This window comes from Anabas testudineus, chromosome 19, assembly GCF_900324465.2.
Source record: "Anabas testudineus chromosome 19, fAnaTes1.2, whole genome shotgun sequence".
NCBI classification, from domain to species: domain Eukaryota; kingdom Metazoa; phylum Chordata; class Actinopteri; order Anabantiformes; family Anabantidae; genus Anabas; species Anabas testudineus.
The window spans coordinates 5,036,283-5,062,060 of record NC_046628.1 but is presented as its reverse complement, the minus strand read 5'-3'; the positions used below and the strand labels follow the sequence as shown (position 1 = coordinate 5,062,060).

General features: G+C 42.4%; 3 protein-coding genes across 5 annotated transcripts; all 3 read right to left on the bottom strand.

The window, feature by feature from the left end:
* Positions 1-1,845: 1,845 nt before the first annotated feature.
* Positions 1,846-4,012, bottom strand: lrrc18b (leucine rich repeat containing 18b). Of its 2 annotated transcripts, none has more exons than XM_026351666.1 (3): positions 3,731-4,012; positions 3,137-3,525; positions 1,846-2,798 (listed from the first exon to the last, which is right to left on the bottom strand). In XM_026351666.1, the coding sequence occupies exons 2-3, from the start codon at positions 3,392-3,394 to the stop codon at positions 2,322-2,324; spliced, it is 735 nt and encodes a 244-aa protein (XP_026207451.1). In that variant the 5' UTR covers positions 3,395-3,525; positions 3,731-4,012; the 3' UTR covers positions 1,846-2,321. The 2 variants fall into 2 exon arrangements, with proteins under 2 accessions (XP_026207451.1, XP_026207452.1); XM_026351667.1 differs by having other exon boundaries at positions 3,137-3,453.
* Positions 4,013-9,533: 5,521 nt separating this feature from the next.
* Positions 9,534-20,030, bottom strand: vstm4b (V-set and transmembrane domain containing 4b). Its single transcript, XM_026351807.1, has 8 exons — positions 19,453-20,030; positions 17,574-17,981; positions 13,051-13,104; positions 12,702-12,809; positions 12,576-12,609; positions 12,356-12,480; positions 11,797-11,861; positions 9,534-11,428 (listed from the first exon to the last, which is right to left on the bottom strand). Exons 1-8 carry the CDS (start codon positions 19,502-19,504, stop codon positions 11,303-11,305), a joined length of 972 nt encoding a protein of 323 aa, XP_026207592.1. The 5' UTR covers positions 19,505-20,030; the 3' UTR covers positions 9,534-11,302.
* Positions 20,031-20,307: 277 nt separating this feature from the next.
* LOC113156582 (transmembrane protein 273) lies at positions 20,308-25,514 on the bottom strand. 2 transcript variants are annotated; one of them, XM_026351809.1, is made up of 5 exons: positions 25,418-25,514; positions 23,280-23,333; positions 22,471-22,578; positions 22,251-22,276; positions 20,308-22,140 (listed from the first exon to the last, which is right to left on the bottom strand). In XM_026351809.1, exons 1-5 carry the CDS (start codon positions 25,476-25,478, stop codon positions 22,135-22,137), a joined length of 255 nt encoding a protein of 84 aa, XP_026207594.1. In that variant the 5' UTR covers positions 25,479-25,514; the 3' UTR covers positions 20,308-22,134. The 2 variants fall into 2 exon arrangements, with proteins under 2 accessions (XP_026207594.1, XP_026207593.1); XM_026351808.1 differs by having other exon boundaries at positions 20,308-22,006.
* Between the last annotated feature and the right edge of the window lie 264 nt (positions 25,515-25,778).

Here is a 25,778-nt window from a genome sequence, read left to right as displayed (position 1 = left end):
AGGAGCTCTGTGTATCAGTAGAGGCCCCCCAGCAGACTAATCTACAGCAGCATCACTAAGAGATGGTCCAGAGTCACGTGAGTCATCTCTGTATACATTTTGCATATATGTGAGGACCTCTAGGAACATCTTTTAAACCGACATCATATTGATTGAGGAAACCCACACAGGGACGGGACAGAAAGGCCAAAACCAGGCTGCAGGTTCGAGCCCAGGTCCATTTTGCTGTGCCGCCCTGCCAGCCTACGGGCTAATATGCACACCAGAACACTACACTGGTCAAATTAGGTCTCAAACATTGCTAATTAAAACGGCCTCTCTCTAACAGTCTGCAGACTAAAGGTGTCATCTCACCTCCTTTCATTAGCAGACAGAAATTTTAATTGGTGCTCATTAGAGAGAAGCGTACGGTAGCTACAGCAGCCAGGTTGTTTCTCATGAGGTCGCTCGAGGTCTGTCTGCCTGTATCTTTCTCCATCTACTCTCTACGTTACCCTGCCTCACTACTCTGTCACTGACAATTAGCACAGCGCTGCGACTGCAGCCACTAATGGTTATGAAAGAAGCAGTCAGGACGTGTGCAACCTGGGGGGCAGCTTTTTGCCTGTCTGACTGGGTTTCTGTCTGCTCAGTCCACTTCCAAAGATGCTAAAACGAGTTGATGTTAAAGTGACTGTCAGTTAAGAGGTACATTATAAGTGTCACTGTAATATATAACTCACAAATCCACAGAACATCACAGCGTACCTGTGTGCTCTGCGTCTGTTTTAGCATCTTTTAGCTCACTGTTTTGGTTTTACAAGACACAGCGGAAGTGTTCTGATGCTGAAAGCAGCTGTTTTCCACGAATGACCAGTTGTTTGCCGCTTGCCACATTAATTAGTCGAGGTTTAAGCCATTTCTATCACTGCAGCAATCATTTTAATTTACTTTGCATACTAGAAATTAACATTTGAAGACATAAAAATGTACATTAAAAGCACTTTTTCAGTTGCTGCTTTTATTTCTTCTATTACAAGTCCAAGCGGCCTCTATCTCAGCTAATAAAGGAGCCCGAGCCATGCAATCAAAATTAATTCGATTCTATTTGTAGCCACACAGCTTCGCCTCTGCAGCAGTTCTGTCTCTTCCATTCTGCCGGCGTGTGTGTGTGTGTGTGTGTGTCCGGGTTGATTGACGCACAGAGAGCGAGGGGAGGGAGGGGGATGGAGACACTGATGGAATGGCTGAAGAAAAATCAAGGAGAAACAAAAAAAGACAGCACGTCTATATGTGTGGGTGCCTTTGTGTGAATTGATTCCCAATAGCACTGACAGTGTCCAGAAGCATTGAGCAGAGGGCGTTAGACTGTTCAGCTGTGACGAGCCTCCGTCTTTGGTGTAGAGATAAATACAATGCAGCAAGGACCAACTATGACATGTTATTTTCAGCTGCTTATTTTTCTGTAGTCTAATTATTGCATGTGTCATAATCTCAATTTATAGATTTTGATTATGGGAGGAAGCTTCTGCTCTCCTTCCTTCGCATTTTACTGTATCATTCCTCACTGTCACAGTGCGCCCGGATCAATACCGGAGGGGCTTGCCCCTTAATGAGTCTATCTGCTGAGACCTCAGTCCAGTCTACTCAGCAGCTTTCGGCTCAGCCGCGGGCTAAAACCCTGAGTGACACTGGAACTCTGAGGTTATTTTATGTCTTCAGATCACATTGATTGTTTTTGTGGATGTTGTGAGGACAATGAGAGAGAGAGAGAGAGAGAGAGCAAGGTCTTAATCTAGTAGCAAGGAGGTGGATGATGTTATCTTGTTTTTTTTATTTTATTTGTTTTAAATGCTACATAAATAAATGTAATAATCACATGTAGCGCCAACGAGCACTGCATACAAAATTGATAAGCCAAAGGTTTGCATTTACTCCACTTGTGATCTACAGGGAAAGGCTTTATCATCAAATTGGTCATTTATGAAGCTTATCTTGCAGAACAAAATGTGTGAGGGTCATAAATATTCGTTTCATGCAGTGATTATTCTCTGCAACAATTCCCAATCCAGTGGATCTTTATTCATCTATTTCCTTCTTTAATGCATCTTGCCTCGCCTTAGACATAGAGAGTGAAGTACACAACTCTTACATCTTTAGTTTATTGCTAGTTTAAAAATCACACCAGTGACATAAGGTTGACGCTGACCTTTGCTGACCTTTAGGCCAACACATGCAGCACAGTGCCTTGTAGTGCCTGCAGCGAGGTAAAGTGTTATTATAGGAGTAACAGGATAAAAAGAATAAAAGGATCAAATTGAATTTGTTTTCTAAAGCAGATCCTACATCTCCTCGTCTTCCTGCGTCACCATGTTTGTCAGGCTCACAAATTTGGGCACTTTACTTTTAACCGCTTCCTCCGTCTTCTTCCTCTCCGTTTGACACCTGTTGAGACAGTCCTCGCACAGGGAGCTGTCTTTGACCAGGTAAAGCTTCTCCGCCACCATGACTGACTCGCTGCTGAGCGCCTGCTCACTAAGGATGGGGTTTCGGTCCAGGTTGACCTTCTCCAGCTTGGTGAGCCTCGAGAGGCAGAATGGGACCTGAGTGAGCCGGTTGTCAGAGAGGCCGATGTGCCGGAGCTCCTTCAATGCAGCGATGGAGGTGGGGAGAGTTTCCAGCAGATTCAGTCCCAGGTTGAGCGTTTGGAGTTTCTTTAGTAGGCCCAGCTCGCTGGGGAGGCTCGTCAGTCGGTTGTTACAGAGATTTAAAACCAGGAGGTTCTGCAGGCGGCCGATGGCCACAGGGAGCTCCTCCAGCTACAATACAAACAACAACAGTACTGGAATTTGTGATCTACTCTGTACTGCAATCTTTTCTTAATGATCTTTTGATTTAAAGGAACTCTGACTACTAAATTAAACACAAACTGACTGAAACCCAGAGACTTCAGTCCCATAAACTGTGAGCATCACACAAAGCAAACAACCCACAGCTCAAAACAAGACACATCAATGAATGTACGTCACTGGAATCATGACAAAAGTGGGACTTCAAATAAAGTTTGGTTAATATTGCATTGATGTTGAGGACCGCATTTTGTTCAATGTCACACAGAGATCCTGACATTTGATCCTCAACATCCTGCCATACTCACATAGTTACTGTGTAGATCCAAAACAGTGATGCGGCTGAAATGATCAATGAACTCTGGGATCTTTCTGATCAGGTTCCTGCTCAGATCCAGTTGATCCATGTCGCACAGCTTCTGGATGCACTTTGGCACCGCCGTGATCCCCTTGAAACTGAGGTCCAGCCGGCGTTTGCCGTCCAGCGTCAGCTCCACGCAGTTCTGGGCCATTTTCAGGGTGATCGTCTTCCCTTTGGCCTGTTTGGTTTTCTTTCCTTTGGCCATGACGCCGCAGGGACGCTCGAGGATGGTGCACAGCGACGAGGTCTGTAGTTAACAGTGCTCTGTGACAGAGGAGGTGACAGTGGAACTGCTCCGCAAGATTGTGTTACACAGCACGGTCCAGTCAGCTGTAACTATAGACAAAGCTGAGTTTTATCTTTCTCTTGAGATAAAATATTCAAGACATCATCAGTCATTGTTCAAATGAGCTCACAGGGACTTTATTCTACTGCTGTAGTGAAAAGTGGGAGATTCAGAATAAATGCAGTAAACAAATATAAAAGTAAATATATATCTAATAAAATAAACATCAGCTTCTTAAAAACTCTCGTTCCTCACCATTAACGAACCCACTTCTAAGATCCAGTGCACCAAAAGCCAGCGACAAGGCTCCACAGACGTTCTACAAGTGTCCCTCTGCGTTTCCAGTCACGTCAAGATGCCACTAAGGAGAGCTGCAGGATAAAAGCAGGCACTCTGTAGTAGTCCAGCCAGGAGAAAGGGGACACGTTGTGCAGTGCCTGTCTGTGAGACAGCCTGCAGCTCTGTCCTCGACTCACTTGGTCGGACATGGCATTTGTTTCCTTTTGTTCCCAGGGCAACTGCTGTTTGGTCTGCTGCGTGAACAGCTACGGCGGGACACTTTGTTCTTTTGTTGTCAGTGTTTGGAAGCTCTTTTGAACCATCGCAGTAACTGTTTCTAGTCTTATTCTGTTTTTTTAAATGAAAATGATGTGACTCTCGACACGGATAAGAGCAAATCCTCATAGGATGACTCCACATTGGTTTGATTACAGTACTTCCTTTACAGACATTAAAAGTGCATTTAAGATTGTAGTGATATTTCATTCATGGTTTGTATTTCATTGTGTCCAGTGAGGTGTCTTCAAGCTTATAATCAGTCATTCAGGTTATTTTCAATATGTAGAGAAGTGGCCTGCTGTGGTTCCTGATTTGAACGTCTATGCAAAGAGTTGAAACTTGCACCTGTCACATCTGAGAGAACTGAACACAGTTGTAGTACAAAATAGTGGGTCTAACTCATTTTGCCTGTGTCCAAGTGACATTACTGAGTGACCAAATCTGTAGTGAAATTTTAATCTGAATTTTTTAAGGTATATACATATATATTTTTATTATTGTTATTTTTATGCAAAATTTGTCACATGTACAGACAAATGAAACACAGATAGGAAAAAAAAAGTTTATATTATTTTTAAAATAGTGAAAACGTCCTCCTGCATTTAGGAGATTTAGCCCTTTGCCCTTTAACTCAGACTTATATGCTTGCAGTCTTCAGGCTGATGCATTTGCTGAGCTTTGAAATGATACAGCGGGTGCACTGACACACACACACACCAGCAGTGTGCAAGTGTGTGTGTGTGTGACAGCAGTAAGTATAATGTATCACACACTGTAGTCGCACTCAGACATTACTCAGCTGCGACCTGTCTAAATTTAGTCTGCTCCATGTTATATGGTGCACTACAGTAGAACGGGATATGAACACAGTGTCACACAGTAACTGGTGTGTTCCAGCAGGTGGTGCTGTCCTTGAACAAATCACAGCATCACGTCCCTGAACTTCAAAACTCTGACAGCTGTTAAACCATTTAACACTGAACCAGTTTTACTCTTTATTGTGTCAAGAAAACCTGACAGAAGAAGGACAAACGCTCTTCATATACATATTTACTATGTTCTTTTTTTATTTACAAGTCAAAGAAAGTGAAAACAATTTGTCATTCAAGACCATTGTTAACACCAATGTTCTTTTCTTACCTCTAAAATATGAAAATGATTCAAAATGACTGCATTAACAGAGGGTGGTGTGAACTACAATAGGTGATCTTTAATGGAAGTCTTTTACGGTTGGTATACAGAAAAGCATCATAAGTGCTAAAGTCATGATCGTTAGAAAATCAAAGTCAGCTTGAACCTCAGATAAATAAAAAGTCAAAGCAGTGCAGCACCCGATAAACTCGAAATCACACCCGTGTTTCTCTAACTAGAGTTTGAAGCTAACAAATCCTCCGACCTTGTTACTCGCCAGGCCTCCAGGGACCAATCTCAAATCTGCTCATTTGTGGAAAGGCATAAGAACGTGAGCATGTAAACACACAAAGTGCAGTAAATATAATGATCTCGCAGAAAGCAGAAAACCAGCTCGGGTTATGGGTTGGATTCCACCGCCTGTCAGGGCTAAAGCAGCCGTGGTATTGTTGACTGTGGAAAAACGGAGCCACAGAATGCCATATTTTTGTCAACTACAGACAACCCCTTTTTACTTCCTCCCTTGTTGCACGTCTCTCATCCAGACGTCTCCATTTGTTGCTGTTTATATTTTTTTTCAGTTGTTTCTGCTGGAACAGCAGGCGGCAGTAAAATATGCTCTATTAGTCTTTGGCAGTGGGAAACACAGGTCACGATGTAAGCGGGTCACACTGGAGGAACCGATACTGTCCAAGCTGAATAAGGTCTCGTACGGCAGCTCAGATTACATCGAGTGATTAGAAATGTGAGCACAGTGTGTGTGTGTGTGTGTGTGTGTGGATTTAAATGTTTTGTTTCTGTCTGACACCGTCCCGTCTCACAGAGCAGATGGAAGGTGTCAGCTTAAGGTGTGGCCAGATGGGGAAAGTGAAAGACAAATTCTCTTATGTGTTAACATCCAGCTCAAGCGCAAGACTCGACTCGAGTGGTACTGGAAAGAAAAAGTAGACTTGACAGAAACCACAATTCAGATGAGAGAACTCGAAACACGTCCATCCAAACCACAGACAGAATAAAACGACGACATACGTGACGAGAGACTGTCACTGAGCCCCGTTTTGTTCTGCTGTCGTGTTCTCACTTCCCTTTCAAAACAGCCTTGTAAGGGCAGTTTTTCGATTAGCAGAGGGAAACTGTTCCACTTCAGCTGCAGAAAGCAAAACAGGTTCGGAGTCACATAGTCACAAGTTATCTGAGTAATAAAAGACACACACACAAAAAAAAGGCTTCTTGATAATATGTGTATGTTTATTAATAGTGTGAAAGGAGGACACACTTCTTTTGAATTTCAGGCTAGAATAATGCGGCCCACGATCAGACACATGGAAGAAACCACAGTGTTGCCTGAAGGCTGCAGAATTTATCGTGTAATTCTCCCTTACGGCATCCTTTCTTATTTAGGGACTGTTGTTTAGGGGCATTCTAATTCAAAACAAGAGGAAAGCTGCTTTTGTGCGCAGATGAGTGATAGCTTGTTGAACATGTTTAGGAAAGCTGGCACCACAGGGGCCGAGTGTGTTTATCTAAGCTTTAAATGGATGCGGCTTTCCTTTCCTCTAACTATGCGACTGTTGTGTTGCCTTCGCTTTCGGGGCTGAAAGTTCAAAGAGCGCCTAAATGTTTGTCCACGTTTCATTCGGGAAAGCTTAATGCGGACTTGACAAAACATTGGCTAGGCCCCCGCGGGTAAGTTAGTTACTTGTATTATAGTTGTTGCATAGGATGAGTGTAATGACTGGAAACAATTAGTTAATTGGTACTGTCAACAAGACGTGACATGATCATGATTGCCTGAAGAATTGCCTTGAGCAAACTGTGTGAACGTACAGCAACAAGAAAAAGTATGTGAACCAAGAGTATTAACAAATATACTGTACCTAAAATAATAAGACAAAGAAAAATCTGGATCTAATACATATTTGGATCACATATAGTGTTTTCCCCTTACAAAGTTGGTCTGGGAAAGCATAAAATATCATTAGTTACACAGAGATCACAAAGAGCCACATGTCACTACAATAACTAATGAATACATTTGTTGATTAGAGTATCCAAGTGTATTGTTCAGCACTAATACACCAACAGTACATCTACCTTCAATAATGGATTCTAGACCTACTGGACGTCTCTTTTTGTTTACCCAAAAAAAAAAAAAGTTATTTGTTGGCCATGTGGCATATTAATGCTTTATTAAATTCATATCACAAAAGTGTTGCTTACTTACACATGAAGCAGACACGAGTATTCATTTGTCTGTATCCTAATAAGTCCTATTTTAACTGCCCCTGAAAATAGCTGTTTTGTTCTGCAACAACTGCTCAAATAAGTAGTAGGGTTTAAAATAGGTAAATGCCCTGCTGTGTTTACCACCTGCTAATTTTAGCTGTCTGCCCTTCTAAAAATTTCACTGGAATTTGTTTTTTTTGTGCACGCTAAAATGATGGCAATGATCTACTCTGCTATACTGAAGAGGTCTACAAAGGTGAGTTGTCTGTGGATTTGTTTCTGCAGGCGACACCATTCATGCAAAGGTGTAACATTACATGACAGGTAACAGCAGGAACGAAGCAAAACTGCATGGTTAGGGGGAAACCTCATTCTGGCTCCATCATTTACAACCACCGCTCTCCTCTGCAATCTAGAAAGTCATTGTAGCGGGATGTCATCCTTCTGTGGAGCCAGAAAGGGTGACAGGCATCCAGCCGGTGAGACTGAGACAAGCTGTTTCTCGTTAGTTCTGCTTGGCCTGCAGATCCCTGTAATAGCAGAGTGAATCATGGCACTGGGAGATGACAGTCGTCCTTGCTGCAGACTAATAAATCTGCTAGTGAAATGCCTCATCAGTTACTGTCTGCCTGTCAAACACATCCAAGTGAGAGATGACGATGAACGAACGGTTGGAATCCAGACCAGATACAGGCTTTTGGTGTTCACAGTAGGCTGTGATGAGCTGTTATATTTTTATCTTCCCTATAACTATTCGTGGATTTGACTCAGAATATGCCTAGTTCTTATTTTTTAAGAAGAAACACCAGCTGTACCAAACATGTAACCGACCTGCAAAGGGCTCAACTGGATTCCCTTCACATTCTCAGAGCTAATTTGTGTCTTACCGTACAGCAACAGAGTCGCTTTCTGTTTTTTCTTTCACAGTCGCTCTTCAGGAACTTGGAAAACATGCTGTCTCCCTCTAAATGTATTACTGGACTAGCAGAACGCCTACTTTTAAACTCACTGAACTTGTGGACCCTAACGCAAAGTTCGGGTTAACTTGTTGAGTAAATGCTTTCACTAGGTTAGTGGGTTTCTTGTCAGTAGTCCTACCCCCTGTCTGGGTATGACAGTGTGTTTTTATGAATGCTAAACAGCTGGAAACCCATTGGGTTAGGAGGCCTGCAGGCACATTACGGTATACTTATAGACGGTATCGCAGAGGACTAGAGGACTAGGTCAGTCTACTAACATGCATGACCGTTCGACACTGGATCCAAGTCCTCTACAAGATATAGAGTTTGGAACCTTAATCTGACTCCTACTTCCTGTGATTTCCACTTGCAGAAGTCTTTCATCACGCTCTTTTTCGCCCAGAGGCCGGTGTAGCTATGCATTACTATAACCACACAGGATATGCTGGTTACTGACACTACGATGCATTGTATTTCTATCGACTGAGATGATGGCATGCATGGGACAGAACAAGCACAGACACATGCAAAGGTTTTTAGCTCTAACAATAGGTTTTGTTTGGCTGTTTTGCTGGTGACATCAGTGTCTTTTTAAGGGAGTGCTTACAAAGCGTGCTGTTTTATGCTCTGAAGACACCTCCAAGTCTGTCTCCTAGCTTATTTTTCCTTTTCAACAATCCCACCCACTTCAACAATTTGACTTTTATTTACCTTTGTTCTATTTTTATTGCCGTTGGACCACTTTTCTCTAACCCACTTTTCTACTGACCTGTGTCTTTCTGTCTACTCCATGTGTTTTCTTTGTGAGTGAGGCATTTTTCTATGAGCTCTCGGGAGCCTTGTCTCATGCAAACAGTGAGCTTCCTCTCTCTTTTCCTTCAGAAAATAATTTGGAGGTTGCAAGTAAACTAAATGTAACATTTAGATCTACCCCTCTCTCATTACAGTGCCTCAACCACCACTTGACACCCATCCAGGGAGCTAATGGCTGTACTCCTGTCATGTCTACTCTGTACACCAACGTGGAGGTAGTAGCATGAGCTGCAAGATGTGAGCTTTATGTTTTGTAAAATCACTTGCTGAATTTAGAGCTTAAGTCCAAACATGCATGATCATGTTGATCATGATCATGGTGGAGCACAGTGATGGACTGACTGACACAACCATCAAAAGAGACAAGCTGCTTAAATCCACATTCATATTTATTTCACGTATTGAACCACACTGTACAGCTGAAATGTACAAAATTAAAAAGTAAAAAAGCTGGAATGTTGCTTGTTGTAGAGGTCAGTCATAGGCAGGGAGTGGGGAAAGAAACAGGGAGAGAGCAGAGAGGCACAATTCACACATATGGTTCTAGTTAGAGAACTCCCATTAAGGACAATGTGGTCTGGTAGAAACTATACAGTTCACAGTTTTAGTGCATTTAAAGACATTTCTACCCACCACTGAAAGGTCACTTTCAGTCATCTCATAGGCACATTACACACTATGCAATGCAGATGTACAGATGAAGACACAAATGGAAAACTGGAATGCTAACAAATGCAGAAGCCAACGGTGGTTTACATTGTAATGTAATATATAATGAGTGGAACAAAAGTCCACAAAAAGCCAGAACCAGAAGCTTGCTGCAAGAATATGTTATGGATTTAAAGTGATGTTGGGCTACGAGAGCTGACTGAGGGGACAATCATACAAGTTAACTTTCTCAACAGAGTCAAACATGTGTATTCGCTGTATACCAAGCAATATATGTGTTAAATTTTAAATGTATAAATTAAGAGTCAAATAATTTTTCTGAATAATTTCTGATAATTCTCTGACAGTACTATCAGATAATAGCTCACTTAGCACGGTTCACAGCTGAAAAGGGGACAAAACACCGGCTTCAGCCAGCATGCAGCAGAAAGTGAAGGATAACTCAGTGTAAGATAGTGGACGTCTTGGGGGAAGGGAGGAATATGGTGCCTTTGTGTCTAGGTTCCAAGTTCACTGTTTTAAAAACCCTCCTTTGCTTTTCCGTGCCTGAATCCAGAGAATCATTGAATGGAAAAAGAGACCTAAGCACTTTGACACTCAGATTCATGGAAAGTGAGAAAGCAAGGAAAGGTAGGTATGTGGGATTATGGCCAATCTGGTCTCTGGCTCTTATCTCAAACAGCAAAATTACTCTTAGATTTAGAAAAAAATGTGACATTACATTCACTTTTTAAAATGTATAATATGTGCATTTGTGTCTGAGCCTATGAAGGGTTCTGTTCTTTGTTTCTCGCATCATATGCATAGAGCATGTACAGTAACTGTGTGTTGTTAACAGCCGGTTAAGATGATGTTGGCACCAGATGAAAGTGCTCTCACATGGCTGTGTATGTATTGGCGTGTGTGTGTGTGTGTGTGTGTGTGTGTGTGTGTGTGTGTATGCTTGTGGTCATTATATACTGCAGCCTGACATACAAACATAAAGTGAGCACAGATGTTAAGTGGCAGATAAGGCTGGGAACACACTGTAAGTCATTTTTCACACTTGAAAATGTATTGGTTCACATTCCCAATGATGGATGTCTAATTTGTTTTGTCTCTTGTTCATAAATCTGGTCGTTGTGGATGATGTTTCCCACAATCAACTGTGAAAGAAACTTCACAGGCTTAAGCCTTAAGGACCTCAAATACCATTGTCTTGTGTTCTCAGAAGCTACATAGGATTCAAAAGGAAAGTAGAGAAAAATCAAAATACCACAGTGAAATATATGTTATATGAAACATTTCCTTTTTGAATCTTGACCTCATGAAAGGAAGTTATATTAAAGAACATTCAAATAAATCATACTGTATGTACAATTCTGTCACAAATCTTTCCCTTCACAAACCATTTGAATACAAAACAATATACACTATAAATAGACAATTCATTGTACATGAGGCACAGTTACTAGTGGTGTGGGGGTCCGACTCATAGCTGCTGCTCTTCAAACAGTATCTGAGCATAGACTGTGCCACTACGCGATGCCTTGGGCTCTGGAATGGGTTTCACCAGATCCAACTCGGCATAGGTCAGATTCTCCTCTACTATCTTCGGCTGGAGGTTTGAAGACGGCGGAGACGGACGGAAGAGGAGGAAGATAATGATGGTGGGGGGGGGGGTGGCAAGGGAGGGAAGTGGTGTCAGTGGTGAGAAAAGTTCAAGGTTGGTAAACATTTTTATAGTGCTCCATTAAGCTAATCACAGGGTTGAACAAGCTGTTTGTTCAAATGACATAGGCCTGTCAGTCTGTCAGATATGAATAGTTACATAATATAATATAATATAATATAATATAATATAATATAATATAATATAATATAATATAATATAATATAATATAATATAATATAATATAATATAATGAAAGAATTGACATTAACATTGACACAAGCATCTTATAGAAGGCAATATACAGTACTTACCAACACTAATTTCCTTGGTTGTGGTTTTAAAAGTTTGGGTTTCCGTGTTTTGTCTCCAATTGGAGCTGCAGGAATGAAACACAGGTTTTGCAGATATCTATTTTGCAAATATAACATATATATTTATGTGTACAACAAAAGCACAAACTTAAAATGGGCCTCATTTCACATAGGGCTGGTTAGTGTAGTGGGAGACTGGGGTTCAAATCCAGGCAAGACCTCCTTGTACCTTGCACTGACTTGTAAGTTGCTTTGGATAAAAGCATCTGCTAAATGACTAAAATGTAAATGTAATATAGGTGTGCGATAAGCAAAACAATGTTGAAGTGAAGAAAAGTCAGAGAAATTTAGTAGTGTGGAGATATTCTGGCTAATTAAAGTCCAGGCAAGAAGTGTTGTGCACTGCAAACTGTGTCAAAAGCAGGTTTCTACAAGGACAGGTGACGCCAATAATCTTTGTGATGTAATGACCTCTCAGGTCTCAGCTCTTGCTGTATTCCCTGCAGAAAACCAATCCTTTGCTAATATCGTTTCACACTAGAAAATAATATTTTTTTACCTTTTGCAGGGATCTCTGGTGGTACCTCCTCTTGGTGGTCTCTACTCCTCTTCTTCTTGTACCTCCTCTGCTTTTTAGGCAGAGCGGGAGACATGCTGATCACGCTGGTGACTGTCTCTCCTGAACTGAAATGTAAGCAGATTACCAAAGGATTAGTCTAATAATTATTAATATTATAGTTGTAGGACAAAAATCATCAGTCAGAAGTTGAATATCATACCTATTTTGGGGGGTTTTGACCAAATGGTAGTTATCTGCAGAGATAAAACACATTTAGAAACTTTGAACTGGTTAAAAGCAACAATTCAGCAGTCAGTGGAGGGATTGTGTTGATGTGGCTTCTAACCTTTCAACCTCTTCTTCCTCTGTATGTACTGGCAGGTTACCGTCACTGTGAACATGCACATGCACAGCAGGCCCACTGAACAGATCAGCACCGCGCACAGGTACACATCTGAAACACAAAAGCAGGTCCTGCAATCACACGTCAGTCCGACGCTACCTCAGCCCAGTGCTTCACTGAACACACAAATATGAAGGAAACATGTTTTGTGGAGCTATTTAAAGCTCTGTAGTATAGCATATCCTTTGGGCTGTGTTATTTTTGCCTGTCAAGGACTATGTAGTGCCTGCTCACCACAAACACACATGCATGCACACACGCACGCGCGCATACTATAAATATGACGACTTACCTTCAAACAAGCTCCACAGGCTTTCTTTGGCCTTGGTGGCTGGTAGGACATGCACTGCATAGAGAAGAGAAATGAAACATGTAAAGTCCACAGTCATCACTGTGGCTTCCCTGCTGCCTGATTACATGCTGGCTAGAGTTTAAATAAAGATCACTGTAGGAAGACAATAATCCGAGGTGGGCCTCCTCCCTGCATGATCCTGTTGTTGGATTCACTGTCAGGAGAGCTCAGCCTTTACTCAAGGATGATAACTATCACATGGACACTAATGCAAGCGGCTGGTTTAGAGTTATGGATCGATGCAAAGGAAAAATGTATTGAAAATTTAGAAGCTGGTTTCTCTGCGCTGCTGGCAGCTCATTACAACAAGTCTGGATCATAGCAGGCCTGAATCTATAATGAGAATTGCAGCAATGTGTCATGGCTGAGAAAAAAAAAAGTTTCCCATACTCGACGTGAATTTTCACCCCAGCCACTCACTCATTTCTCCACCCAACCTGACCACAGTAGTCTTAACACGGCTGCACTCTTGCTGAGCTGGTGGTAGGAAGCTTGTGAAGTGACACCCACTGGGGCATCTTGAAATACCCCAAACCACGAGCACGCAGCCGACGACGGACAGGCTCGCCAGCGCGCCGGCCGGAGACTTTCTCAGGGGCAGGCCGACTGGGCTGTGAGGAACAGCCAGTTCCAGTGGGAATCAAAAACTGGGAACCATCACGTAGAGCAGTGGGACGTTTACAGCAAAACAGTTTATACTAGTTTATACTGTTCTTTTTTTGTTCATAAATACAGACAGTATGTGCAAGAAGGCTTCACGGCTTCGGCATCAATTTCTGTCTCATTCAAAACAGACTCTCTGACGTTCATTTGGAGTGACAGATGACTTCACAGTGAGCTTTTCACAGCATAAATCTTAATAACGTCAGCAACGTTTATGTGCTGTTCTTGCCTTCAGGTTCAGTGAAGTCCCGTCAGTGCAGCAGCTGCACTTGTTGGATTAATCAGAAAAGGCATAAATCTCGTGGGACGTGTGCAATAAAACCGCTTATTTCTTTATCTGTCTTCTTTTTAGTGCAGCTCCTGAATGGCTGAACACAGCGCTGGTCCACAGTGGAAACGTTCACACAGGCTGCATTTTGTTCCCCGAGCCACAGAGTTGCATTCACATGCTGACTGTATTTTAGACTTTTTTTTTTTTGTGCCTTAACAAACCCGGCGCTGTAAACATCAATAGTCAGACTGTGGGCTGGAATTAATAATGATGCTCTGTGCCTTCATTATCTACTGAGTCAGTCTGCTCTGATTTACTGTGTTGGAAATGGCTCCAGATGAATGCAAGTACACAGCAGTGATGTGTGTCTGGACAAAGGGTTAAATAATCAGTCCTTTAACTTCCTGTTGTCTATCTGTTCTTCTAAGAAGAGCATATTTAGCATATTTTCATACACTTGCCCACTGTGTCCATTATGCATGTACTGTATACATTGGACGATTTGATGGCTTCCTATTTACATGTCCCCATTCTATGCCAACCATCTGAGCTAGTTCATGCTGTGTCGACACTGTTTCTATCAAACCTTCCCCGACCTCTCAGACTCTGTTCAATATAGCAGTAGTAAGTGGACTAATGGGAGTTTTGTGTGTCCGACAGATTGTGGAAACACCTGGTCACCTAATGTTACCCGTCCCCAGGAATTCCATCCTTTTGACGTCAAACAAAAACACACACACACACACACACACACACACACACACACACACACACACACACACACACACACACACACACACACACACACATAAGGTCTCAGTCATCTGCTGTTTCTCATCTGAAGTGGGGACAAGGGGCAATGGTCCCAGAGGGGTTTTAAACCCCTCAGATGTGCTGCTGATGTTTATCATAGCTGTCAACCGCTGATTTGGACATTAGGAAGAAAAAACACCGCCTGCCGGTCAGCTCAGCAGAAATAGAGCAGTTTTCCTGTGTTGGCTGTTCATTACAATTAGCCAAGCAAGATCCTGGACACTGTTTCCCGACTTTTACGTGTCATAACTCATAGTGTATTGGCCAACAAAGTCAGGTATGATTAGCTTTTCTAGAACTTTTCTAGGGTTTCAGTGGAGATGTTCGATTTTCACACCCAATTCTGATAAGATGGGTTGAAATGTGGATTAAAGAATTCCAACCGAGCTTTAACCAACCTCAGATGCAGGAGTTTCACATTAACGTGAATACAAAGACAAATAAAGTCTTCCAGTTGCAGCAGACAATGGCGGTATTCTGGTTTTATCCTGAATTCTGCGCACCCCGCACTCCTCTTGTGTAATAAAAGCAAAACAAAAAATAATAAATCTAATCGTATTTTCTGCATCATGTGACAATTACAGTATTCATCCAAAAATGTCGCAGTAGGTTTTTCTTTTAATTATTATTACTCCAACCACAACGGCCCAGCGCTTCCTAGGATGGAAATAGCTCCCCACATCCTTGACCACTGAAATGTTGAGAGCCAGACACGAGCCAGCTGCCCGCTCAACTGTCGCTGCGGACAAACATTCAAGCTTTACCTTCCTTTAGCGCAACTATCTCTCGTTCTGTTTCTGTTGAGTGTCTCTGGACTCTCTTTCTGTTTTCCTTTTGGTAGGGAAACTCCTTGTTGAGGCCAATGTCAACAGTTTTTCGAAGGGGGAACTGTGTCTGTATCTGCCCAAACTTGGCTGTGGACACCCTGAGAGTCGCAGCCTGTAGGAACACTTGCCTGGAAAATGTGGTGAGCAGACTGCTGGTCAAAGTGGAGGGTAATAGTCTACGTTTAAAGATGAATTGTCTTTGAGTTTTGCAAGGATGAGACTTGTTCAGATGAACGAAGCAACAAATATACATACGGTAGATGTCTCTCCAACTTAACCTACAATATACACATTAATGGCTTCTGCATTTGCTGATGTGACCTAGTGCTTTGTAGCTCGTAAATAAAATTGTGGACAGTAGCATTAGCACACACAAGCAAATACAAAAGAAGCACGTTGAGACAGTGTCCGTGGGGATGTAATAAGCCAGATGGACATATTTTGCCTTTTGAAAGGCTTGGAAGGGACATGACTGCTCTAAAAGCCCGAGACAGAAGAACAGATGTGTAAGGAGTGAATTAAAAGACCATTTCTTCAAGACAAACGTACTCATTTATACAGTTCCATTATATGTGAGTACATATTCTGTTATATGTACAGAACCAGTGGGTGAGAGAAATATTCCTCCACCAGTTTGATTAGCTTGGCGATGATCGTCTTGTCACACACCAATCACATTCAGCCGAATGCCGAATGTTGATTGGCAGCTCATTTTGCCAGGACGCCTTGTGTGTGGTCTGCTTCTGCTCTCTGCTTCAGCACAGATACAGATGAGTAAAAACTAGTAGAATATTGTTTTATCACACGACTGCAGTGTTTCGCTACAAACATTTACCTGCCAGTATGATAGACTTATGGAAAACTGTGAGGAAACAGTTCCGGCTCTTTTAAAAGTTTACTTCTTTAAATGAAAGCGAAGCGAATCTGTGCTGAATCTGCTACGAGTGGATGTGTCATCCATTCCGTCGTGAGATCTTCGGCGGCGGCGGCTTTGAAACCTCACACTCTCTCTGCTCTTTCTCCAAGTTCTGCTCAATCAAAGCCACAACTTACTGCACTGGAGGATCCTTTTCTCCCCAGACGTGCTCCTAACCAATGACATTTTCCCTGCAAAATCAAAAGCAGGACACTGCTTTTGCTCAGTAAACCCACTTCACTGACTCCTCAGCCAAATGAATTAAATCATCCAGTTGTGGTTGGAGAAACTGCTACTACCACTTTTTTTTTTTTTTCGCTATCTGCAGCATGCTGTTAGATCATATTAATCCTGCAGTCACAGACAGTTGTTAAGCTTTCTTTCACTCCTCAGGTCGACTGACGGAGCTTTACCATCAGTGCATCAGAGCTCTGCTGCAGAAGCATCCCACTAAAACCTCAATCAGTTTGATGTGATCACAGCTTCTCAGTAACAGTCACAGTTGCCCGCTGCTGGCCATGGAATACGTCTGCACACATATTCCATATACAAGCATCTGACCCAAACTCTGGTTACAATGATCAGAACAGTGTTACTCAGTGTTTCTTTTTGTGGTTGCAAAAATAGCAGTGATGTCATTCAGACAAGAAGAATTAATTGATGTATCTAGTGACTCGTTGAAGATCTCTGAAATCTGCAAACTGGCCGACTTACAGTGTATTAAACTCTGAACCATCACTGTACATGCTGCATACGCATTGTTTAACTTTGTTTTGAGTCGTCCTTATGCTACAGTTTGGCTACACTGTCAGACTGGTGGGTAGATGTGGTTGGCTTGTGCACGTGTCCTGAACCACTCCAGGCTTAGTCATTTGAGAAAATGTGTTTGGAACAGTGGGCAGGGGACAACTGGTTTGCGAAGCACTGAGTGGAAGAGTGAAGAAGGAAATAAAACAATAAAAGCAGTCCTCACCTCTCAGTTCAGTAGCAGCGGTGGAGTTGGATGAAGCCTTCCATCGGTCCTGGTGCTTTTTAAACTCCTGCACCCGGCACATGTAGAGGCCTTGGTCCCCCTTGGAGACATTCAAGATGAGCAAGTCAAAAATCTTCCCTTGCTTCACCACTGTCAGCTTCAGTTTGGGCCATGGAAAACTCTTTGTGTAGTTGCCATAGAAACGGGCCTTTCTCATGTTGACGCGGGCGATGAGGAGTTCATCTTCTGGACGGTCTGTGCCCGCTGGTAGGAATGTCCACTTCACCACTGGCAAAGCTGTATTTCGCCGCCGTTGGGACACAACACAGGAGAGTGTGATGTTTTGACCCTCCTGGGCCACCGTGAAGGGGAAAGGGGTAATGGTGACGTTGATGGCTAAACACAAATCTGGAGGAGCAAGTTTATATACGTTATTTCAGAAAGTGCACTTAATAAATATGAATTAAAAATGAATTATACAGTAGCACCCAACAATCAGGTGCTGTGCTGATAATTAGGCAAGAAAAATATGTTTTTGTCTAAAAAGAAACCAACTAATTTAACTCCACTCCCACTCTTTAATGATAGTCAGTTTGCCTCCCCCTTACAGAGGTTGTACAGTTTGATGGTCACAGGTAGAAAGGATCGCCTGTGACGTTCTGTGGAGCACTTGATGTTGATCACTCTCTGGCTGAACGCGCTCCTCTGTCCAGCCAGTGCACTGTTAAGTGGGTGGGAGGGATTGTTTAGGATTGAGAGGAGTTTGGACAGCATCCTCCTCTCAGCTACAACATGTAGAGGATCCAGCTCCACCCCCAGAACTCCAGTTTATTCAGCAGTGTCACCATCATGTTGCTGCTACAGCAGACCACAGCACACAAGATGACCAAGTTGCCTTTTGGCACTGCTCTATGATCTAGGTGCTTTCAGTGGTTGACAGGTCAGCATGGGCACTCTGATTGGGTTGCGGCTAGACAACCTCAGATGTAGAAATCTGTGAGGCAAACTGCTGACAACTGCTCATCAGTGCTACATTTTTCAGCAATTTGTGGTGCCAACATGCATCCATGAGCCTTGCACACCCATAATCCTGCCTCTGGGTCACCAGTTGCCCTATCTTGGACCAGCTTTAGTGGGTACTGACCACTGCATACCAGGAACGAGGCCTGCTGTTTTAGAGATGCTGCAGTTATCCAGCCTTCACAATTTGTCCAGTGTCAAAGTTCTTCTTGCTTCCACCCTCCTCGACCGTGAAAATCACAGTGAACCTGAATGGTTTAAAGATGGTTTGCACTGCAAGGGTCTAATTCCTGGCTAGCTTTAACAAGTTGTGACAGTCAGCGTAACACAAATAGTGAACGTTTGTTACGATGCGTCATGTCTGACAGTGGATTTGTTGTTGCTCAGCAGTCTCCTTCCCTGTCACGCTGACATACGTTCGTGTTGATATTGGCATGTCGCGGCACACACGAGAAACGGCCTTTACGGCTGAGTGTGCCTGCAAATGTATCACCTGTCTCCTTTCCAGCGTTGCAGGAATACAGAGGTGAATCAACAAGCTCTGTTTTTGCACTCATTCACAGGAAAACCAACTATTTTAATTTTGGATTTCCCTCTCATCTCTAAAACACATAAACAACTCTGATAAACTTGCTACTGTTTTGCCTGCACACCCTGAACACACATGAAACTATAGTCATTTCAGCAGAAACTTCACAACACATCCAGAAGCTATTTAACAAAAATGTTTTTCTCCATCTGCTCAGCCTCCACCTCAACATCCTCCCAGATTCTGAGATGTTTTCTCCAAAGCCGCTCTGAAAAATAAAGTGGATCCACTGCATCCACTGTGGTGTGAAACAACATAAAGTCTTCCTACCTCCGAACAGTGCTTGAGTCAGGAGAGCGAAGGCCACAGAGGAGATCTTCATTTTCCACGGCTGCAGCCTCCATGAACTCCCAGTTAAATGCCGTTGGAGAAAAGAAGCCGCAGGTTTCCTCCTCCTCCTCCTCTTCTTCTTCTCCACCTCTTTTTTTCCCCCAGCAGAGAAGTGTAATATGAAACATTGGACGCTCTGTTTCTACTCAGAACCTCCTACCGCCCCTCCCCGCTCCTGTCGCACAGTGAAAACACATCTGGGAGAGAGACTTGCGCACACAAACATATGCACATGAACACAGAGCAGACAGAAACAGATAGGTGACCATATGCAACTACACACACACACACACAAACACACCTCTGCTGGTGGTGCGTGAGTGGGAAGTGTCATTTCCTGCGCAGGATGGAAGAGGAGGGAGGAGTGTTATGTTGAGATTGACACTGAACAAATCACACTTCCAGCTGTGTAGGGCAGCGGGCACAGACCTCAGTCAGGGCTTTTATTTTGGAACACACACACACATGCTGACATAGGGGGAGGAGATAGGGGGTTGGTAGCAGTCTCTGTGTGTGTGTGTGTGTGTGTGTGTGGTCATCTGTGTGGACAATAAAACAATGAAGAAAACCCTCTGTATTTAGTAAAAGTTTCTTCCTGTGCTAAACTTGTGTGGCTGTGTTGTCTCGTGTAACAGGATCCATGCAGCAGGCTGTCACTGCAGGGTTTTTGGGACACCCTGCTGGTTTTTGTTAAAATGCCAGAGAGCAAAGCTCTGGAGACCTGGAGTGGTGATTTATAATACTAACAATAATAACTCAATAAGGACTCTAGACGTGTTTGTGTATTTGCTCAAAGTTCTTTATACATGTGCTTGTTACGACTTCAGCACTCGGTGCCTTGATATTGTAGATAAGACGTTTTTTGAGTCACTTCTGGTCTGTTACTGGTCTGTTACTGGCAGCACGTCTCATTTTTGACCAGCCTAAAAGGACACACATTACACCGCGCTTCAGATCTCTGCGCTGGCTTCCTGTAGCTGCTGCATCAGGTTCAAACACCCTGACCTTCGCCTAGAAAGTGCTCAACTCAACAGCACCAGCTTACTTGGACTCCCTCATCCTTCTCTAGACAAACAATCAATGCACAATGCTATTTATGCACACCAATATCATTTAGATTTTTTTTTTTTTACTGCCTGAATCAGTTTCAACATTAGCTTTTTACCATAAGATGCTGCTCAGATAATGAGTTCACATTGAACTTCAGCTCTTCTAGTGCTGTGTTCTGGGTGCGAGGAAACACCCCTGACACCTGTCAGACTCCCACAATGATCTGCTAACAGACAAAACAAGATATTCTCTAACCCACAAAGTGCAGCTTGAAGAAGACAGTTCATAGATTAAGGCCACGTTCACATCCTCTGACACGGCCCAAATGAGAACAGTTTTTCCCCTCATAACTTATTTTCTTTCATACCAGATCTGGGTCACTTTCATGTGTGGATCTAGATCTGATTCCTATCTTATATCTGGCCGCTGTCAAAATGTTTCTTTAAGGTCTCAAATGCACGTCTGCATATCTGTGGAGGCGAATGAGGACCATATGTTATAAATGTGGAACTGAAAGCTGACGTACTGAGCTTGAAACCTGAAAACAAATTTTTTTGGTCACAAATTAGTCTTTTAATTAACAAAAACACTTGTTTCCATACATTTGTTTATCCTTATTATTCAGTTTTGGAATCTCAAAGTCATTAAAAATTAACATGCACTTTTACGGAAGACCTTCTGTTCAAACCAAACGTACAATTGTACAATTTGAAGGTTGCACCAAAGACATTACTGTTGTTATTCATGTACAGGCTGCTCATTAGATTCACATTTCAGTAAAATATACAGAGGCATGACAGTTTAACACATAACATTCACACTGTTCACACAGTAAATACAAGCATGATTGTAAACTATTAAACAATTAGAGCAATTAGAGAGGAATGAATTCTATACAAGGCTACTCTGGGGCTCAGATGTCACACAGGACTTCAGTCTCTGAGGTTGTTTTTCTGGTCAAATATCGCCACCTGGTGGAGAAGGCATCAACCGCTTTTGAGTCTCTAAGCTTCCCACTGAGTGGTGCTACATGATCTCTGCAGCATCTCTGTCAGTAGATCAGTTGGTTAAGGAAAAAAAAAAAAGAAACAAAACACAAGTACATGCATGTGCATCTTAAATGGCTGCAACTTATATTACTGTGTTATTAGATAACACAGCTCTCTACAGCCAAATTAAAAAAAAAGTGCTGTTACAAATACGTGGAGGAATTTCCTCTGAAAACCACAATGATACAATAAGAAGAGATCAAACTGGTTTGATGTCTGTGAGAAGGTAGCGACAGGCCGCCTGGTTGACTTTTCACCCAGATGGCGCTTTTGCAGATACATCCATGGCTTCCTATCATCCTGCAAATCACTGTGCCTGACATTTAAGACGTCATGTCAACGGACACCGCGGGATTCTCCGATTGGCTCAGATGGCTCAAAGCGAACAAGTGAGGCTGCGGTTGAGAGCAAATAATAGTTATGGGAACCTGAACTTTCTGACACAAACATTTTTTGTTTCCAGTAGCAACACAGCATTTTGAAGGTTTCGTTTGCACTATTACAAAATATTTAGGGTCCATCTTCATGTCTTCCATGATTTATGAAAATGGACAAAAGGACACAAAGAGATGAATTAGTTTAGTGTTTAGGTTGACTGTGTTATCATTCTATTGTTATTGCTTAAGGTGAATGTCTTACCTCTGAGGTTCTCTTCATGCCACACTCTGTAGGGAAGGACAGTTTGACTTATTATAAACATATACGAGCATTTCTATTTTATTTTAAGCACAGTGTTATAGTATTTCACATTACACATTACTATGATTCCAATACGACAAACAGACATGCATAAGAATCTATACAATTTACAAATTACAGTGGTGATATGTGAAAACAACCCCTCAGTCCATCATGTCACCTGTGCTGTTATCGTGCACATGTTTCCTGATGATGCAGATCTTGACTACAACGAAGAGAGCAGCTAATAATAGGCCGAGCCCGAGTCCGATCAAAACATACTTAATATCTGGAAGAAAAAAACACAGCAAGCACAGATGGGACGGTCAATAACAAACAAGACGCAGCACCTGTTGTGTGTGTGTATGTGTGTGTGTGTGTGTGTGTGTAACGGTTGGCTAGCAGAAGAAAAAAAAAATGCTGCTGTGATCGTTGTTGTGATTTCACAACTTGTTTACTCTGTGGAAAAAAAAACGCCTCAGTCACGGTCTCATGGTTCGTTCCTCATATTAAATTGCATCACCAGTGTTTGCAATATGAATCCTGAACATCTAGGAATCATTAAGCGGGGGCTGCTGCTGCTGCTGCTGCGGGTCACACTCTCACGAGAGGCTTCATCAACAAAACACGAATATCATGATCTCATGTGGCAAAACAATCCAGCCCTATGTATGTAACTAAACGTCTTCCTGGAGTCTCCCCGCGTCCTGGGGCCCTTTGCTGCTTTGTCCTCCTTCTTTCCTCCCAGGTTTCCAGTCTACGCTTAACTATAGTGTGTAAAATAAGGTGAACTGTCCCTTTAAGAGTTTCCTCACTCCCCTTGCATATAATTTTGTAACAAACACACAAGAATTTGAAGTGTTGTTGCTGAATTGATGTTTTAACAGGAAGCCTCCACTGTGACTTATAAAGGTCATGGTGCCACTGATCCATTCGACCTCCAATCTACAGCTCAGCATTGTACGCTCAGTGCATCCTCTGCTGACTTACCTAGTGGCTCTTCAGAATCTGCTCCATCTCCTGTCACACTTGTCACGAGGCATTCTGAAACACAGAACAATTTCTTTTCAGGTCACAAAAACAGAGTACTGAAACCAACAGGAAGCAGGTAACACCACAGTCTTGTTTTGTTCAGATCAGATAAGACTCAACAGTCTTCTGCATAGTTGACAATGCAAAGAAATGTTGCATAGTCCTCAGTGATCATGATCATGAAGGGCTTTCATGCAGATGTAGTATTCTGCAGTATTTCCTAGACACTGCTGTGGCAATATAAGAATAAATATCTTGCTCAAGGCCATATTGGCAGAAGCCACTGGTCCAGGCCTAGAGTGGTTAAAGAGGTGAACCTCTGAATTCACAAAATGAGTCATATAATTTGGGTTGCAGTGGTATCCTGGTATATAACCATGAAAGTTGATAGTTATCATCTCTTGTACACTAGCTTGTTCAGGCAAAATAATGCGAACGGACAGAGAATCTCACCTGTGTGTGCCTGTCAGACTCTGCACTGGGAGCCACAAGCACAAATGCAGCAGCAGAGGACAAGGCAGAGAAGCGAGGGGCTGACATCACCTGTCTCACCCGAGAAATGTTCCAAATATAATATAATATAATATAATATAATATAATATAATATAATATAATATAATATAATATAATATAATATAATATGACAACAATCATTAGTACTAGTAGTATGAGTACTGTGTGGTTTTAGTACTAAACTTCAGTTTCAAGGTTAGTTGTAATACTAGTATTACTAAAACTAATACTACAGCAACTACTACTACTATTTTCTGAGGCTACTGTGAAATCTCATACCGTTGCAACCCTAGTTATAAAGTGTGTTATACACACTGACCAGCAACAATATTAAATCTACCTGGGGATTTTAGGATTTATGGTCCACGTTTTATGACAATTTCATGGCTGAGAGGCACCAGAGCTTTAAGATTCCTGTTCAGCTATGCATCCAGTTTAAATCTAAGTGACTGAGTGACCCTGAGGCAGGCTCTCCTCAGTCCTCCACTGGAGACACTCAGATACCAGAAAATAGAGGAGTGGTACTGCGGGAGGTGAGGCATGCCTGTAACTGAGAGTGCAGAAGGGTGTTGCTGAAAAAGAGCATACATGCTCAGCAAGTGATGTGTTACATTTGAAAACCACCAGTCGCATTCCTGTGGCAGCTGGGACACCGGCCCTGTTGTTACTGTATGTTGGATCCTTAATAAGAACTGAGCTAAATGCAGCTTGAGTTGAAATCAACGTTTCACTAAACAAGAAAACTGAATAATAACAGGTGGCGTATCAGCATTTGTAAGTCAGCAGAGAATTTAGGAGAGTTAGGTACTTGGCTGTGGCAGGGGCCGACTCTGTGACTAGTCATATGACCATCCATGTGTGGATGTATCGGCTCGCGGTCATTTCATTTCAGTGTCCTTAATGTTGGAAGAGATAACATTTCCACTGCCCAGAGTGCAGCCTGTTACATAACGTGCCATGTCGAGAAAGCAGAGCGTGGGCAGTCTGGCCTCGCTGTGGCTCTAACTCCAAGCCAAAGGTCACAAACACGACTTACAGATTGACAAAAATAACGAATGAATACTCTACTTTACACACATTTGCATGCATTGTTTTAATATTAGCATTGTAACGCCTGTAATATTATGTCTTTTTAGATGATTTCACGTGCAAACGCTGCACTGAACCTTTGCAGGGAAAGAAATAAACTTTCACCAAATACATTTAAGTAGCTGTGGTTAACTCCTTTTAGCTGCCGTGCTATTAAGAGTTAACTTGCTGAAGTCTGACGTGGTGCTTTCACTAGGTGCCATAGAACTACTTGTTTTTTGAACATAGTCTACTCAGTAGGCTAAGTACTTCTAGGAAAAGTCTTTATAGAGCAGTGTACATGACGACTACACTCAGGAAAACCAGATTTGATACTATCACAACACGGACATATTGATAATTAAAAGGTCATGTTGAGAATGTGAGCAAGTCTGACTAATTCAAAATCCATCACAACAGCATAGTTATCACATCAGTGAGAGTGAGACATTTATTTTGAGCTACTGTTTATTACGACGTACACCTTACTACAATAAGGTAAACATTTTACTCACCAGTGAGGAGGACGGCCACGACGATAGCTGACAAACACCCACAAGACTGACATGCTGCCATGCTGCCAGTACTTCAGGTCAGTTGAGTGACTTGTCACAGCTCTGTGAATCTTTGCTCATATATCTCGATGAGCAGTTTCCTGAGCTTGTGGTTTTCAAAGCTTTGCTGATGAAGAGATTATTAACTGCGTTTGTCTCCTCAGCTACTACATGTAACGTATTGAGGTGAATCATACTGTAGCTACATGGGTTCTGTGAATATCTACGTGCATTTAGTACAGTATTGTTCTGAAGTACCATTTTGAACTGCATGCAATTTTTTTTAAAGTACTTCCTTTTTCTCTTACTTTTACTTTTACTC

Excerpts from the sequence above, each read along its gene's own strand:
- lrrc18b (XM_026351666.1), bottom strand. The coding sequence starts at position 3,394 with ATGGCCAAAGGAAAGAAAACCAAACAGGCCAAAGGGAAGACGATCACC. Across the intron at positions 2,799-3,136 it reads TGGATCTACACAGTAACTAT|CTGGAGGAGCTCCCTGTGGC; the intron begins GTGAGTATGGCA and ends TTTGTATTGTAG.
- vstm4b (XM_026351807.1), bottom strand. The coding sequence starts at position 19,504 with ATGAAGATCTCCTCTGTGGCCTTCGCTCTCCTGACTCAAGCACTGTTC. Across the intron at positions 17,982-19,452 it reads GACTCAAGCACTGTTCGGAG|ATTTGTGTTTAGCCATCAAC; the intron begins GTAGGAAGACTT and ends TTGCTCCTCCAG. Across the intron at positions 11,429-11,796 it reads AACCAAGGAAATTAGTGTTG|CCGAAGATAGTAGAGGAGAA; the intron begins GTAAGTACTGTA and ends TCAAACCTCCAG.
- LOC113156582 (XM_026351808.1), bottom strand. The coding sequence starts at position 25,478 with ATGGCAGCATGTCAGTCTTGTGGGTGTTTGTCAGCTATCGTCGTGGCC. Across the intron at positions 23,334-25,417 it reads CGTGGCCGTCCTCCTCACTG|AATGCCTCGTGACAAGTGTG; the intron begins GTGAGTAAAATG and ends TCTGTGTTTCAG. Across the intron at positions 22,277-22,470 it reads TGTGCACGATAACAGCACAG|AGTGTGGCATGAAGAGAACC; the intron begins GTGACATGATGG and ends CCTTCCCTACAG.